The sequence below is a fragment of the Harpegnathos saltator genome, unplaced genomic scaffold (assembly GCF_003227715.2).
Source record: "Harpegnathos saltator strain DR-91 unplaced genomic scaffold, Hsal_v8.6 scaffold0, whole genome shotgun sequence".
In the NCBI taxonomy this organism is placed as follows: domain Eukaryota; kingdom Metazoa; phylum Arthropoda; class Insecta; order Hymenoptera; family Formicidae; genus Harpegnathos; species Harpegnathos saltator.
The window spans coordinates 255,047-273,596 of NW_020229871.1; the positions used below are offsets into that span (position 1 = coordinate 255,047).

Here is an 18,550-nt window from a genome sequence, read left to right on the forward strand (position 1 = left end):
CCATATAGCTCTGAGCTCTAAACTAGTAAAATTAATAGTACTACAGAAATTATTTAAGAGGAATAAATATAGTGTGTTTATAATTTGTTTCCAGTCGGGAAGTAGCTGGAAATTTTAGTAATTCAAATGTTGAGACCCAACCACAAATGATGTCATTCAAAGCATTTCTTGGCACCCAAGAAGACACTATTACTGATGAAGAGGCCATTAAACGATACAACGAATACAAATCGGAATTCAGGAGACAGCAGATGAATGAATTTTTTGTTGCCCACAAAGATGAAGAATGGTATATTAATTTTAATATTCTTTCATATTCCTTTTTTCTCATATATTTTTCATATGGACTTCTTGAGGGCTGCTTACACTATATAGGATTCAACGATTTTATCATAGTATTTTCAAGAAAAAACAAATTAAATTAATATCTACAGTGACTAAATTCTTTTTTAAGTAAATAAATAGCATTATTTTTCATATTTATAACTAAATAAAAATTGGTTTTTCTGATCTTATTTGATTTGTCACCTCTAATAAAAGGATCGATACAGTAAAAATCAAAATAGTTACTGTAAGATTTGTCAGTCATGCAGAATTCTGTCCATGCATGTACCTGTGTAACTACATGTCTGGAAAAGATAAAGGACGATTGATAATTTTTGATAAATTGCAGACACAATGTTGTAGTTAATTCCAAACAATATGACCAGCTCTGTCTATTCCTACAGCATATCGCCGCCATCATCTTATACCTTGGGCACTGGTCATCTCGCTCGTTTATTTTTTCGTGCGATATTTTATACATTTCGCGTTTCGCGCATCGCTGAAGACATGAGGTGCCTGTTAGGTAGCTAAATAAATTGTGAGCTGGGCGCGCAAAGCCCAAATATGCTCGCGTATAGGCCGCGTTCTAAACCCGTTATTTATTTTCACATTTGAGTACTATACTGTCTTTATAATAAGACTCTGTGTCGACAAGAAAACCAAATGCGAGTAGAAATATAACTACAGGTGAGGCTTCATACTGTAACTGTAACTGGCAATGTTGATACAATCGAACATATTTAAGACATTCGCTATTATAACGGATATATAAATTGTAAATATTAATTCGTGTTTAACTAAAAGATGTATAATGTTCTAATTTTGAACTTACAGCTGAAATTAATGGCGATAACTACGTAATAATTTGAAATTTATAACTAATAATTCATTCTGTCGTTTGACTATTTCCTTCGACTTATGCTCTACTAAGATTACTCTTTTTTTATCCTGAAATTATTCTTCAGATTACTACTTTTTTAACATTATACAAAGTTGTATTACATGTGTATTCCCGTATACACGGAGTTATAATTAATTTAAAATAGGATTTTTCAGTTTATATGGATATACATGCACATTTACACGTAATGAAAGTAAATTATTAGATATTTGATTTCGATTTTATGATTTATTAAAATACTTCTATTAGTTTACATACCTCATCTACATACATAACGCATATGCGTATTATTTAGAAAAGAAAAGACTAATTTTATCCGCATTACCTTTATTAAATTACAGAATTAGCAGCATCACTGAGCTCTATGTATATGCATTTTAATTCAAGATTTATGTAATATGTCGACGAAATTATTAATTCTGTTGTGAGCATTTATTTATTGCATTTTTTTTGTTATCACTAGGTTCAAAATAAAATATCATCCTGAAGAATCAGTGAAGAGGAAAGATGAACAAGTGTCAGCTCTTAAGGTATAGATGTGATGTTAATATTTATAACATTTATCTTCATCTTTTATCATTAACAAATATGCTTAACATTGATTATTAACGAATCTCGGTTTTTTCCTATTTTAGAAACGGGTGGAGGTTTTTCTGGAGATGCTAAAATTGGGTGAAATAGACAAAGTATCTGTTGATGCTGATCAAGCGGATGCTTTGCTTCGTCTCTTGGATGCAGTAGTTATTAAACTGGAAGGAGGTACAGAGGAAGATTTGCAAATCTTGGATGTTAAACCACCCAAGCTTACAATAACTAAAGATATTTCGAAGGAGAAAGGAGAAAATAAGAGTAAATCTGTTGTTGAAAAGAAATACGAGAAAAGGTATTATAAAATGTTATACAATAAGTCATTAAATAAATAATACCCATTTTAATAATATATTTAGTAATTATTTTTGTTTCGTTTATTTCAGTAACGAAAATAAAATGGATGATATACAAGTTGAAAAAGCCTTTAAAAATTGTGAGAATATCAACATGGAAGTCCCTAATTCGGAAATAAACAAAAATGCAATACTTGATTCTGCCAAAATAAAGGAAAACGACGAATATAAAGACGTTGAAGAGATTGCTAATGACAAGTCACGTATGTACCTCTAAATATTTTATACAATTTTTCACTCATTAAGCAGCTCAGTAGTGTCGCGACGTAAGTACATACAAAACTGTTACGGCCCATCTATATAGATCGCAACACGCAAAATGCTGATCGCAGGACGCAGAAATTAATCAATCATAGTTGATCATTTTCCTTACATTCGACTATAATTGGTCAATTTTTGCATCGTGCTATCTGCGTTTTGCATGTTGCGACCTATGTAGATGGGCCATTAGATTGATGACAGATTATATACAATTACTCGCAATATGTCGCAATATTCTTATCTGAAGTTTTTATGTCTATCAAATTTTGGAATAAAATATTTCATAAACTAAAATCATTATAAAAAAATTTAATAATATTTTTATCATGTAATATTGGCGCAAGCTTTTCATTGCGGTCAATTGTATTAAGAGGTAAATCTTGAAATCTCTTAGTGTTATCCTCAGAATCTGCAGAGAAAAGTTGATTTTCCAATTTTTAGTACTCACGCATGTAAAGTAAATTTGTTTCTCAGGCTGCACTCGCAGCTTTGATGTGTTTGAATGTATATGATGTGCATAAACGTATATATATTTATGAATGTATGATACATATGTATATGGTACATAGTTTTTAACAAACTGACATCTATTACATTAGCGTAACCAATTTAGTATAAGGTGGGTACAAAAATTTTTTTATGGATTTAGCAAAAAATTAACTAAGAAATTTCTCTCTTCTCTCTCCCTCCCTTTCACTCACTTCCCCTATATTTTCTCATTTTATCAAATAATTGCTATTGTTTTCTATCATCCAATGGCATATTAACATGCATACATGCGCGTATATGCATACGCACTTGTATTTATAAATGTTGTCATAAAACTGGATTAATCGTATTTTTTAGAGACTAATTTTTGAGACCATGTATTTTTAGAGACTAATTAAAACTTTTGCATTTACCTAATATTGGATGAGTGCAAAAGTTTGCTCATATTTTCGATAAGTTATTTGGTAATTTAGTATACAGGATGTCTCAGAACTTTGGGACACGGGCTCCGTAGGGACATAGAGCTAAGTGAGAAGAATAAAAAAGTCCTCTACCATAATGTGAAAATCGTAATAATTTTTTAATTATAACAGCGCAAAGTTAGGTGTTTTCCACGCCCAGCGCGACCTATAAACGCTCCACGGCAAGCTGTGCGTGGGAGCTGAGCGGTAACGCAACTCGCGCTGACCGTCGCGCGGGCGTCAAAGCGCCACGACGCCATTGCGACAGTCAGCGCGAGACACGTTATCGCTCAGCTCCCACGCACACAGCTTGCCGTGGAGCGTCTATAGGCCGCGCTGGGCGTAGAAAACGCCTAACTTTGCGCTGTTATAATTAAAAAACTGTTACGATTTTCATATTTAATGCTCTTCAATTTTCGTCCTTGCAAAAATATAAAAATTTGTAAAAGTAACGAGGGAAAGAGAGGGGACTGTTAAAAATATTCCTTTTTTTTTCTAATTTGTGTAGACCGTTTCAAAGAATATAAATTACTTTATAACTTTTGTATGAAACATTTTTCATATATCTCGTAATTTAAGAAATAATGGAAATGTCGTTTTTTCGAGAAGATTTTCTACTCTTACGTTAAAATATGCAGTTAAAAAAATATATGGTTCTAATATTTTTTAATGCTCGATATATCCAAAGCCTATCAAGGTCGGTGAGAAACAATTTCCTTATAAGTGCATATATCAAGTGCTACTTAATATTGATGTATAAATTTTAAAATCTTGTAAAAATTTTACTAAATGTTAAGTTCTTATGTTTGCATTTCCAGAATTTATTTAGAACCATTCTACTAATTTATATATAATACATATACTAATTACATAAACAGTTTTTTATTTAAAAATTTCATAGTTCATACTTTGATTATTCATCAGATTATTTATTATGAAAGATTACAGCTCATCCGAAATAATTGACATGACAAAAATAGCTTGTACAATGATAACTTGGTGGTAAAGATATGTGCCGTTAGGTTTTTCAACAGACAACACTCAATATGCAAGATTATTAAGTCCTGTTTTTAACTAGTATCTAAATAAACTTTGAAGCCTTATATTTCTGGAACAGCTTATGCAAAAAACAATTTTTAAAGAATGTTATTTTAAAAAAATTATTTTAGATATTTAAAAAATGCTTTGATGAGATCTACTTTTTTCTTTTTTCTTCTTCTCTTGAGGAGGAAATCCATCTTGGATACCGCAGACTCCCGGGGAAAAGTCTGGGGTTATATCAAACTCCTACCTAAAACCTTCCCGAGTAGCATAACGAAGGGATTTTTTAGAGGTCCGGATGCCCTTAAATAGCAGGCCCCTTGTTCTGGCATTAGGACGCCGTCTGTCCCTAAAAGAAAAGAGGGGGAAAGCTCTGAGTCTTTGACCGCCGCTTTTTCTTCTTGCGCCCTGCCTATGATGGTTGGGAAAGAGGGAAGTCGAAGCCTCAACCACCATTTCACGACCAGGCCGTCTTTGTTTGTGTGACAGGATGGGCCACCACCATCCCGGCCTAGGAGGAAAAGAGGGAGGGGGAAAGAGATAGAAAGGAGGGAGAGAGGGAAAAAGGAGAAGAGAGGAAAGAGAGAGAATTTTCAAGCCTGTCGCCATTCTACACTTATAGTGTTTCATAATTATGAACTTCGTACTCAGCGGAAATTTTTGCGACAGCACAATTGGTTTGTTCCTTTTGGAAGAACTTCTGCATTAAGGCAACAAGTTAGAGTGAGAAAAAATCTAACTCATCTTCGTTTCCATTTTAACTTGTTGTACTAGTTGCACTAATTCAGAAGTTCTTCGGAGGAAAAACAGATTTAATACGCACTGTTCAAAAAATTCAGATTATCTCACATTTGCAGCGATAACATTGAATTTTTATACCAGCGCTCGGATGATAAATAATTCTTACAATGTGTCATGATTTACTGCAATCCAAAATACTAATATCCAACATAATCCAAAATACTAAGACTATCATTTTTATTCTTATCGTTTGTTCCTATATCAAGTATATGAGAGTCCGGATCATGGATCTGCCGAAATATTATTCAGACAACTTTAGAAGAAGTAAATTCAGAAACAAAATTGACCAATGTATTGATATCCAATATCATCCTTTTGAACACAGAAGATGGACCGTTCAACTAAGACAGATTTTAAATGACTTTCATTAATCATAAATAATTTTGCAGGATTCATACGTCATAAATCAATGAACTCATTTTGGAATTGATTATAAGACTAAAGTTAAAAAGAGACATATAGTTCTTTTAAAAGGATAAAAGTTATTTTGAGATTTTAGAGACTCTTGCATCAAAAAAAGAAAAAGAATCTCATTATAAGATTTTCCATAAGATTTTTTCGAATAGCAAGTAGTTTAGGAGATAATTATGTAAAAAAATTAAAATGGGATTTATACAAGGTAAACGAAATAAAGTGTTACAAATTTTCATTTCCAAAAATATTGTTTCTAGAGAAAACTTTTAAACAAAAGTGCAGTATCTTAATCTCATAAATTAATAAGTTATAGAAATATTTATAAACCGCGGTTTTCAAAGTCATTTCAAGATTAACTGAATTTTTTTCAATAGAAATGGACATTGTTTATACTAGATTCTGAAGGACTTTAATTTTATGTAAAAATGTATCTGTGGAAACGTTCGATAATCAATAGTTTAAAAGTTATCTGTATTTTGTAATCGATCTGAACAAAACTGGAAAATACTAATTACTTAAAACTTTAACTTATCTAATCTACTTACTTTACCTAAATTCAAGAGCACTTATCAAGTGATTATTATCTTTCATGCATGTACATATGTTCCTTTCTTAGTCAAATCAATCAAGAACAACGAATAAGAGACATAAAAAAAAGATAATCCTATATGCAGGTTCACATTTATGTATTAGTAGAGATAAGAATCTCATAGTGCATCACTTCCATAATATTTAATAACTCCAAATTCTGTCTGCTGTGTTTTCACATGTGTTTATTTCTAAAAAAGGAATAAATTATTATTTTAAATATAAAATTCTATATAAAAGTATATAAATTTTATAAAAATTTTATATAAAATAAGATTCATTAGTATTTATTTAGTAAAATAAGTTAGTTTAGTAAAATAAGATTCATTAGTATTTATTTAGTAAATTAAGATAGAAGTATATATATTTCTTTTTTTAAATTAATAAATGTTCAAAATAACGATCTTCTTCAATACACATAGTGATTCTAGCATGGAAAGGTTTTAGGATCCTTTATAATATCTGTGATGTAACTTAGGCATAAATGTGTAAAATAATTGCTTGATTGGCACTCTCAAATTAAGTAAAATAAATAAATTAGGTTAAGTAAGTTAGGTTTTTGAGTAGTTAGCAGCTTTCAGTTTTGTCTAATTTGATTAAAAATTATGGATATCTTCTAAACTATTGGTTTTGGGACATTTTCATCAACATCTTTTTATGCAAAATTAAACAGTCTTTCAGAACTCGGTATAAAAAAAATATCCATTTTCATTGAAAAAATTCAAATAATCTTGAAATGCTTTGAAAACCATTGCCTACAAAAATTTCTATAACTTATCAATTTATGGCCACCTTAAGATACTGCACTTTGTTTAAAACAATTTTTTCTAGACACAATATTTTTAGAAATAAAAATTTGTAACACTATTTTGTTCATCCTGTGTACGTGCGTCCATGCGTGTGCATGTACGCATACATCCACAGAATTGAAAATTATGTTTTAAAAATAATCAGATAAACCGTTACTCGTTACCGAAAAAAGTAACTTATTCCCGTCATCGTTATTCAAAAAGTAACGAATCGTTACTTTTTTGTTCCTTTATTTAATATAAATTTAACCATATGTGTGCATGCATGCGTGCATGCATACGTGTTATGGAAAATTACTAAATTTAAGAGAATTATGCGTGCGTGTACGCGTAAGCACATAGAAAATGTGGTTAATAAATTAAAAGAAAGCATGATAAAAATAATATTGTACTAAACGTTCACCGTAGCTTCTGATATGATATAAAATCGTACCAATGAGAATTTTCTGTTCAATATCGTGAATTATACTGATTTATATATGGTTTACTATCTACATTCGTAAAGATTGTTTTGTCAAAAAACAACAAAAATTAATATCTCCTTCCTCTCCCTTTCTATTTCCCGCCCCCACATTATATATTGCGCCCACTAGATTTGCAATCTGTTTGCAAAATTGTTTAACACGTTCGCGACGTTCGTTGAATCAATAAATCCATTGGTTCACTCTAAAGGACGCACAATTTTTTTTATTTTGCTATAATTGTCTGATCGACAAACCATGTTGCTAGTACATAGATACATTTCTCATGTAGCCGTAATTATGATATATAGAGATATATCGATACACACAGAGACTTTTAGAAGCATTGCAATGTTTCATAGTGTGTGACCCACCGGTGGGTCACTATGTCGCGAACGTGGTAATTTTAACGTTAATTTAAATGTTTAATTTTAATGTCTAGAGTAAATTGATGTGATCAGGATAAAATTTAAATTTTCTTAATATCTGCAAAACAGTTGATTGTGGAGTATCGTGCATGTTATTCATTTTGCTTATTATATATATTATATATATAGGCTCTAAAACACTTATAAAGATACATAAAATTGTATTTTACCGATTACCGATTGAATGCATCAATAAACAAAGATTAATATTATTAATACAAAAATATTAAAGTATTATCGAGATGTGGATATTTTATGAGATTTTTTATATTTTACATTAAAAACGTATTAGGGTAAAATAAAGTATGTTTTTACATGTAGAATGACTGGAGGAATTAATAAAACATTAACAAAAAAACTGTATTATTAGTTTTATTAATAAAAAAACTGTTGATCTAGGAATAATCATGAATGTAACATTTATATAGAGCGTTCCATTTTAATTTAGACACCGAATGTCTCGAAAATAATGCATTTTTGACAAAAATGTTTCAAATAATATTGGGTCTGGGAAAAAGTTTGTGGCGTTTTTTAGTAAAATTCAACTGGTTTTCTTATAGTATGAAAATGAATATATTTAAACCAAATATGCTCCATTATTATCGACAATGTTTCGCCATTTTTCGGGTAGAGCCATGTTGCCATCGGTGAAGAACTGTGATTTCTGGTTGAAAAACTGAATCAAGTGGTTTTCACAGGCTTCTTTTGAAACCAGCTTAATTCCATTGAGAGAGTTCTGCAGAGATCGGAACAAGTGATAGTCAGAGGGTGCTATGTCTGGACTATACGGTGGATGCATCAAAACTTCCCAACCAAGCTCTCGCAATTTTTGACGGGTCATAAAAAAAGTGTGTGATGGGTAGTCATGATGGAAGACAACACTTTTCCTATTATTCAATTCTGGCAGTTTTCTTTCAATTGCCTGGCGTAATCTCTCTAGTTGTCTACAGTAGAGTTGAGAATCAATCGTCTGACCAACTGGAAGTAGTTCATGATGGACGATTCCCTTCCAGTCCCACCACACACACAGCATCACCTTTTTCGGCGTCAATCCTGGCTTCGCGAACGCTTGTGACGGCTCACCATCCTTTGTCCACGATCTTTGACGCTTCCGATTGTCGTACGTGATTCATTTTTCATCACCGGTTATGACATGTTTCAGAAATGGCTCGATTTCATTGCGTTTCAGCAGCGCATCGCAGATGTTAATTCGGTCTATCATGTTTCTCGCGCTCAACTCATAAGGAACCCATACATCGAGCTTCTTTTTGTAGCCAGCTTTGTGTAAATGGTTCAAAACAGTTTTGTGGTCAATGCCTAGCTCCACACCAATATCGACACTGCTGATATGCTTATCTTGCTGGACTTTTTCAAGAATTTCATCAGCTTTTTCAGTGATTGGACAACCAGAGCGTGACTTATCTTTCACATCAAAATTATCAGAACGAAAGCGAGCAAACCATTTCCGCGCAGCAGATTTTGATAAAGTACCTTCACCGTACACAGCACAAATTTTTTCACAAGCCTGCGCAGCGTTCTTCTCTTTGTCGTAATAATATTGCAAAATATATATATAGCGCAATTTTTCATTACTTTTCTCCATTTTCAAACGCAAACAACTTTCCAACCACTGCACCAATTCTGATGTTTATACACTCAAAATAACGCCTGAAGTGTCACCTTTCCAACGAGCGTTTAGTGGTGTCGCTACAATCTGTGTTTCCTGAGTTATTTGCAATTGACGCCATCTATCGGGAAAAACGTCACGAACTTTTTCCCAGACCCAATAGTTGTAAAGTTTAACCCTTTAACGCCCAACTTTTTTATAAGTGTTTTAAGAATAAAATTTGAGTTTTCTTGAACTGAGACTATAAGTAGTGATAACCAAAAAAAATATCAGAATTTTATATCTACGAAAAACTACCTTTCCAATGTAAAGTAATGTAAAGTAAAATGTAAAGTAATAGTCTATTTCTGAACGAATAAATTAGTATTTTTTTTTTGTAAATATAACGGTAAAAATGATAAACATGGACACACTCAGAGATGGTTAATCAGATGATAAAACCGTGAAACAGTTACACGGAAAATCAGCATCAATCGTTTACTTCTGAATAAATGAGTACATGAAGTTTCCGCTTTCTGTTTGTTGGTTTCGTTAGTTTGGTTTTTTTTATCGTTCGTTTTTTGTTTGTTGGTAAATATGACTTGAATCCTAAAAGCATATACGAAATGAGCAACCTACACAGAGAAAAATGAAGGGTAATCAATACGACATAACTCTGATAGTCAGCTTGACATTCTTGAGCTGAAACTTTACTACATTTGTGAGTGAAGTTTATCATTCAGAGCGTCAAGCTTACTATTTCAGAAGAATATCTTATAAATCACCATTTAGATAGTCAATCGTCCCTTTATTTTTCGCCGCATAAAAAGCTGTAAGTCACCAGGTTTCACGAAAATAAGTTGATTTCTTGATTTTCGTGTCTACCATATTGGATTCGTTATTTTGAATTTCTATATTCTTTTAATTTCACATTTTGCAACCATACCAAATGTATAAAATTATAACAGATACCAATCTATTCATTTATAGCGCACTTCTAGATGTCAGTAACAATGTTAACTATGCCCACTTGGATTTGACAAAACATGTTATCATTAAAACTGACTAAAAACAGACTAAACCGAATCTGAGTGTGGAGCGTCAGGTAGCTCAGTGGTTTAGAGCAGTCGCCCGGCAAGCGAAAGACCCGGGTTCGATTCCCGGGCTAGCGAACTACCGCGCTCTCGATATTTTTCTCTCTTCGGAACGAAAATAAGATGCATGTCCCGAACGCACGGCGTTCCCGTCGCCACCTAGTACGCCCTCCTTTTTTCATGGTTCATAGCTTCAAAGTTTACGCAAAGGCTTCCCGGGCCATTCGATTATTGCATGATAAATTCTCGGATTTGAACATATTCCCCGCGATTTAGAGGAAAACTCGACGGCATCTTGTTCAGAAAGTCAAAATCCTATAGAAATTATATGTTTTGTTCATTCCCCACGATGGGCCAAAATCCGTACTTTTTACACATTGTTCTGTTTCTTGTAATTTTTCGTTAAACGTTCAACAGGCGTTATATAATGCCAAAAGTTCTTATTTTGAGATATATTCCGGCTAATGAAGGCAAGATCTGCGGACGATCCGGCTAATGAAGGCAAGAAGAAGACTGTCTTAAAGCATATTTTTTGTCTTTGATAATGTAGTGATTTTATTCGAGATTTTCTTTTGATATTTATTATTTATGAACATTTGAATGCCAACGATTAGAATATCGCTTAGCATAAAAACGAGAAGTACTTCTGTAATTCCTGTAGCATTCACCAGAAACCAAAATAATCAGAATACTGTATCATTTGGGTTATAATCCACTATTTTTCATGTAGACTATTTTTCAAATAGAATGATGATTTAAACTAGATTTCACAATATTAAATTATGATCAAGTGTTTATTAAAAATTGGTGCTATGATTAATTTACCCAAAGAAAATTTGGTAATTGAGTGATACTATCCTCTTTCCTTAACTAATTCACTGATAATGACTCACATATGAACCGAAAAGAAAGTACCGCTCTTGATAATGACTTATATGACAGGGTAATTAGCTGTCAACGCGAAGTGTGAAGGTAGATTGAGTTGCTGAGGAAGGAATGCTGGCGCGATTCCCCTAGCTCCCCCACTTCGGCTCGCCTGGAAGGCACCCCAGAGGGTTTTTAGGCCCGGTTTCACAACTTACTGTAAACGAAGTTTAACTCGTTAACCCTAGTTTAGACGAAAAATTGCGTTCCACAACTGCCTTAAACCATGGTTAACGTTGATTTCTCACAGTTAAAGTTAAACTCAAAACTTTGGGCGTTTAATGAATTTAAACTAAATTTAACACTGCAGTACCATCAATTTGAGAAAAAAATTTATGACTATCTCGGTTTTGGAGTTCAGTTGACAAATATTTTGAACGTTTGAACACCAAAGAGATATGGCTTTAGAATACATATTATCTTCATCTAAAGATGAAGATTTTGAAAACCTAATTTATTGACGGACAAGAAATATAAGAATAAGACGACCATCATATTTGGAAGAATTTGATAATGTCGATTTTCATGCACGATTTAGATTATCAAAAGAATCTGTTATTCCAGTTCTAGCAGAAATCGAGCATGAAATTTCTCATAAAACAGAACAGTAAGTATATAAATTTAATTTAAAATATTGGGTTTTTTGCTTCGATAGATTATATTCTAAAACAGAATATAAAACTATATATAAAAGTCAATTATTATATGATAAATGCAATCAAATCAATAATATAAACTAATTGATTATTATTAACACTGGACTTCCACTTTTTAATAAATTAATACTTATATAATAAGTACAAATACAGCAAATATTAATGTTGGTTAGTGTTTACTTCATACGAAACAGATATATTGTTCTCTACTAGATGTCATAGCATCCAACTTATTTCAATTTTCTCTCTTTTCACTATTAGCAACAACCAATCATATTCTACATTTGAAAAGAAAGAGAAGTCTTTGACTGTTTCTTCATACAGACTATAGGTTTAAGTAAACTACAATTAAAAACATGATGTGGAACGCGATATAAGTTTAACCATGCCGTTAAATGTAACGTCAGTTCAGATAATCACGGTTTAAACTTGATTTTGTGGAACTGGGCCTTAGCCAGTAAGAGTCCGGCATAACCTCCGCTCTTCCCCAAAAGGGACGGAAGTATCCATGAGGATTCCCCCCCTCCCGTGAACAAAAAAAGGTAGATTGGGTTAAGGCAAACATAAAAGTCCCACACCGTTTTGCGAGTTTAGCAATAATTATCGAGTTATTAATGACAGAAATCTGAGGAGTGGACACACGCCGACATAGATGATTGGAGAAGCGTTGCAGCTGCTCAGGCCACAGCGCGGCCCAGTTGATTCAGAAACTGTTGCCGGTGCGCAGCGAGAAGGACAACACGCCGCCATTGGTGTTTTATCTCACCGCACTTACATCTCGCCGCACGCTACCAACAGTTGCTAGGTCAACTGGGCCGCGCTGTGATCCGAGACACTGCGATGCTTCTCCAATTATCTATCTCAGCGTGCGCTCATTCGTCAAATTTCTATAATTAATAACTCGATAATTATTGTAAATCTCGCAAAACGGTATGGGACTTTTATGTTTGTCTTAATCCAATCTACCTTCACACTTCAGGTTGGCAGCTAATTACCGGACATCCTGTATACAAGTTGTCTCATAATTGTAACACACCAACTCCATAGGGGCGTAGAGCTAAACGAGAGGAACAAAAATGTCTTCTTCGATTTAGCGATATCTCGTACAGTTTTTTTAATAATAAATATTAAATAACCGCGGAAAGTTTGACGTTTATCACGCCCATCGCGGCATATACAGAGTGTTCCATAATTGTAAGACACGAACTCCATAGCGGCGTAGAGCTAAGCGAGAGGAACAAAAAGTCCTGTTCCATTTAGCGGTATCTTGCATAGTTTTTTAGTAACAACCACGTAAAGTTTGGCGTTTGTTACGCCCATCGTGGCCTATAGGCACTCCGCGGCGAGCTGTGTGCGTTGAGGCTGAGCGGTAACGCGGCGTTAAAACACCAAGACGCCATCGCGACGGTCAGTGTGAGCCGCGTTACCGCTCAGCCTCAACGCACACAGCTCATTGCGGAGCATCTATAGGTCGCGATGGGTGTGACAAACATCAAACTTTACTCGGTTATTACTAAAAACTATGCAAGATGTCGCTAAATTGGAGAGAACTTTTTCGTTTCTCTCGCTTAGCTTTACGCCCCTATGGAGTTGGTGTGTTACAATTATGGGACATTCTGTAGAGTGTCCTGGAGTAATTTTTACAAAACTCATGAAGACATAGAACAGGTTAAAACAAGTATAAAAATCCCATACTGTTTTGCGATATTCACGATAATTACCAAATTATTAATCAGAAATCTGAGAAATGAGTAGGCGCCGACATGGATGATTGAAGAAACGTTGCAGCCGCTCGGACCACAACACGACTCAGTCAATCTAGTTGCTGGTACGCGGCGAGGAGGAAGACAACGCATCGCTATTCGTGTTTTATCTTGCCGCACCTACGTCTCGCCGCACGCCAACAGTTGCTAAATCGACTGAACCGCGCTGTGACCTGAAAGGCTGCGGCGCTTCTCTAATCATCCATGTCAGCGCGCGCACACTCATCAGATTAGTCATTAATAACTCGATAATTATCGTGAATATCGCAAAACGGTATTAGACTTTTATGTTTGTCTTAACTCGCTCTATGTCTCCACGAGCTCTATAAAAATTGTTCTAGGACATCCTGCATGAGCACCTTAAATAGCTCTGCCAATTTTCAACAGATATGTATCAAATTTGTTCATATTTATAGTTTTTGGATCGCTGCCTATGAATCCGGAATCAAACTTGAGAAACTCATGATGGCGGATCCAATATGGCAACACTTAAATATTCAATTTTGTCCATTTTTGTCGAATATTTATTAAGATTGATAGTCCCGTTTGATTTTATATAAATTCTTCATAAAAAGTCTTTCAGGTTGCTGGTGACAAAACCAGAGTTGAAATTCTAAAATTCAAAATGGATCCAATGGAAAATCCAATATGATGGTTCCAAGTGATTAATTTCGTTATATTTCATTATGGAGGAAATCATATTCTAGAGATATGTCCATGTTTCTTAGGTTACTGATGATGAAATCAATCGAAATTGCAAAATCTAAAATTCTGAATTAAATTCTATATGACCATTGGGAGAGGGAGAGAGGGAGAGAGGGAGGGAGAGAGAGGGAGAGAAAGGGATAGAGAGAAGGGAAAGAGAGAGAAGGAGAGAAAGAGAGAGTATGTGTAATAAAATTTTTATTTAATTTTTGTAAAAAGTTATGGAATCTTTACAGAAAAACTTTACAAATACGCCATCAACATAAAAAAAGTACATATTTATATCCAACAAAATATTATTAAAAATTCATTGAAATGTATTTAACCTAACAGAAAACATACAAAAGCGTATAAAAAAAATTTATAAATTGTACGTAAGATTATAAAAACTTATTTTGTTATTGTGAAAAATAGATTTAAACAATACTAAGATATTTAAGCACATGAGAAATTGTTTAAAATCGCCAAGTAATTATATTATTCCTGCACTTTCTCTTTTTTTTTTTTTTTAATAAACAGTTTTACTTTAATTATTTTCCAATTAAAAAGTAATGGCGAATAAGTAATATTCTTATAAAGTAAATGATTAAAAAATTTGCTTTTTGAATTAAGATATCTAGAAGGACTAGAAAAAGGAATTTAAACAGTACAATAATTAATTTATTTTTTCCTTTTATTTAAAAGCAGTGATTCATATTATTGATTTTTCATATATTATTGGTTTCATATTAATTTTATCAATGTTATTAATAATAGTTATTGAAACTGAAATATGCAGATAAAAAGTTGAGAGCCAATTTAACACTGACAAGGAACATCTGCAAAGTGTCTTCGATACACTTCGACCAATCTTGGTATATTTATAGGGTGGCCAAAAATAAGACACCCATATTTTTTTATCGGCAATAGCTCAGATTTAAGGGGTGAAACTGCCACTCAAAATTTCATCCCCTTTAAATTATCTTGATAATTATTGCAGAGAGGAAAAAACTTTTTAGCCCTTTGACTGTTGTGGGCGCATATATGCGTCCAGCAAAGACTATCAGTGTCGCCAATGGACGCATATATGCGTCCGGCGAAAGCTATCGGTTTAGACTATGGACGCAAATGCGCGCTCGGCGAAGGCTTTGGTGGTTTACTTTGTCCAACACTGCAATATATACAGGGTGTCTTATAACTAATCTGGCAGAGCTCGTGGAGACATAGAGCGGGTTAAGACAAATATAAAAGTCCCATACCGTTTTGTGAGATTCGCAATAATTATCGAGTTATTAATGACAGAAATCTGAGGAATGAGTGCACGCCGAGACGTTATGGGAGGAGCATCTAGCCGCTCAGGCTAGAGAGTACTGCCCAGTCGACAAAGGAACTGTTGCCGGCGCGCGGCGAGAGGAAGGACGACGCGCCAATGTTTATGTCCTTACCTCGCCGCTCCTACATCCCGCCGCACTGCGTCTAAGCTCGCGCCGATATGGCCGCTGAATATTCGCGATTACAATTACGAGATTATTTTATGAGGTACCACAGATAGCTCATATTGAATTGTAAAGTCCAAGATTCAAAAGTTCTTTGATCAAGGAAAACATCGAAAAGGAGAAAGCGATAGAGAGCGATGAGATCTACAGAGATTCTCATTGTTTTCTATCGCAATCTATCGTTTTGCTGCATCGGATCCGAATGAAATGATATCGCGTAAAGATAGAGTACGATGCACACTTTTCATCGTACTCTATTGTACTCTATCGTTAGGAGAATATTTAATTGTTAGAGTATGATAGAATTCGCGTAGAGACTCATCGTGTCCTATCGTTTTATTCAAGTCTACACAGAAAATATGTTTGGTTGAATGAACCAATTTTCTGACGAAATGAGAGAGAGAAAGAGAGAGAGAGAGAGAGAGAACGATTAAGAAATTTTGATTACCAGAGAATACCATAATTTTGTTTAAGTTAACCATAAACCTTGATGAATTAGACTCAGTGTTAATATTTTCAGTTAATATTTCTCTGTATCGTTCATATTTCATTTACAAGCTGTATCATGGACCAAACATTTTTACCGCTCGATAATTATTGCGAATCTCATAAAACGGTATGGGACTTTTATATTTGTCTTAACCCGCTCTATGTCTCCACGAGCTCTGCCAGATTAGTTATAAGACACCCTGTATATAATATATAATATATAATGGGATAGTTGGGTGTAGAAGGAAAAATAAACGGCCAAGATTACTTAGTATTTCTACAGATGAAGAGGATTAAATTCAAATTCAATATGTGAGATGTGTGGCGAAAAAGTATTCAGTTCCCAGCGATCGCATTTGCGGGCCGCATGCCGCTCACGCGAAGCGCTTCGACTTAAAACAGATCGCAGTCAAAGGGTTAAACAAAAATTGTACAGGTTTTTTCATGAAAGATAAAATAGGCTTGATTAAGAGAGAAAGATATTCTTAACAATTAAAATGACAATTTCAGGTTTAATTATTAATTTATCAAATTCATTATATGAAGGAAAAATTAACATTTTTCATTCTGAATCCATCTGTACAGAGTGTCTCTGAACTTTGGCACACGGGCTTCGTAGGGATATAGAGCTAAGTGAGAGGAACAAAAAAGTCCTGTGTCATAATGTGAAAATCGTAATAGTTTTTTAATTATAACAGCGCAAAGTTAGGCGTTTTCCACGCCCAGCGCGGCCTATAGACATTCCGCGGCAAGCTGTGTGCGTAGGGGTTAAGCGATAACGCGTCTCGCGCTGACTGTCGCGATGGCGTCTTGGCGCTTTGACGCCACGCAACGGTCAGCGCGAGCCGCGTTACCGCTGAGCCCCCACGCACAGCTTGCCGCGCACAGCTTGCCGCGGAACGTCTACAGGGTGTCTCAGAACTTTGGGACACGGGCTCCGTAGAGCTAAATGAGAAGAACAAAAAAGTCTTGTACCATAATGTGAAAATCGTAATAGTTTTTTAACTATAACAGCGCAAAGGCGTTTTCCACGCCCAGCGCGGCATACAGGGTGGTTAATTATAAGTTGCCAACCCGAAATGTGAAGGTAGATTGGGTTAAGATAAACATTGAAGTCCCATACCGTTTTGCGAGATTCGCAATAATTATCGAGTTATTAATGACAGAAATCTGAGGAATGGGAGCGCGTCGACATAGATAATTGGAGAAGCGTTGCAGCTGCTTAGGCCGCAGCGCGGCCCAGTTGATCTAGCAACTGATGCCGGTGCGCGGCGAGGGGAAAGACAATGCGCTGCTATTCGTTGTTTTATCTCGCCGGACTTACGTCTCGCCGCACGCCGCCAACAGTTGCTAGGTCGAGTGGGTCGCGCTGTGGCCTGAGTAGCTGCAATGCTTCTCCAATCATTTATGTCGGCGCGCTCCCATACCTCAGATTTCTGTCATTAATAACTCGATAATTATTGCGAATCTCGCAAAACGGTATGGGACTTTCATGTTTATCTTAACCCAATCTACCTTCACATTTCAGGTTGGCAACTAATCAACCACCTTGTATAAACGCTCCGCGGCAAGCTATGCGCGTGGGGGCTGAGCGGTAACGCAGCTCGCGCTGACCGTCGCGCGGCGTCAAAGCGCCATTGCGACAGCCATTGCGACAGCCATTGCGACAGTCAGCGCGAGACGCGTTATCGCTCAGCCTCCACGCTCACAGCCACGGAGCGTCTATAGGCCGCGCTGGGCGTGGAAAACGCCTAACTTTGCGCTGTTATAATTGAAAAACTATTACGATTTTCACATTATGGTAGAGGAGTTTTTTGTTCCTCTCAATTAGCTCTATGTCCCTATGGAGCCTGTGTGCCAAAGTTCTGAGACACCCTATATATTGATTTATATTTAAATTATAATCTGTGCGAACA

At 34.9% G+C, this 18,550-nt stretch overlaps 1 protein-coding gene across 13 annotated transcripts in view; it reads left to right on the forward strand.

Annotated features, from left to right (window-relative positions):
• Ars2 (arsenic resistance protein 2) overlaps positions 1-18,550 on the forward strand; it is a 73,778-nt gene that overhangs the window by 1,868 nt on the left and 53,360 nt on the right. For all 13 annotated transcript variants that reach the window (XM_025307217.1, XM_025305517.1, XM_025307834.1 and 10 more), the window contains exons 4-7: positions 95-289; positions 1,689-1,755; positions 1,861-2,108; positions 2,200-2,372. In XM_025307217.1, the coding sequence (XP_025163002.1) occupies positions 95-289; positions 1,689-1,755; positions 1,861-2,108; positions 2,200-2,372 (683 nt within the window). The remainder of the gene's footprint in view (positions 1-94; positions 290-1,688; positions 1,756-1,860; positions 2,109-2,199; positions 2,373-18,550) is intronic.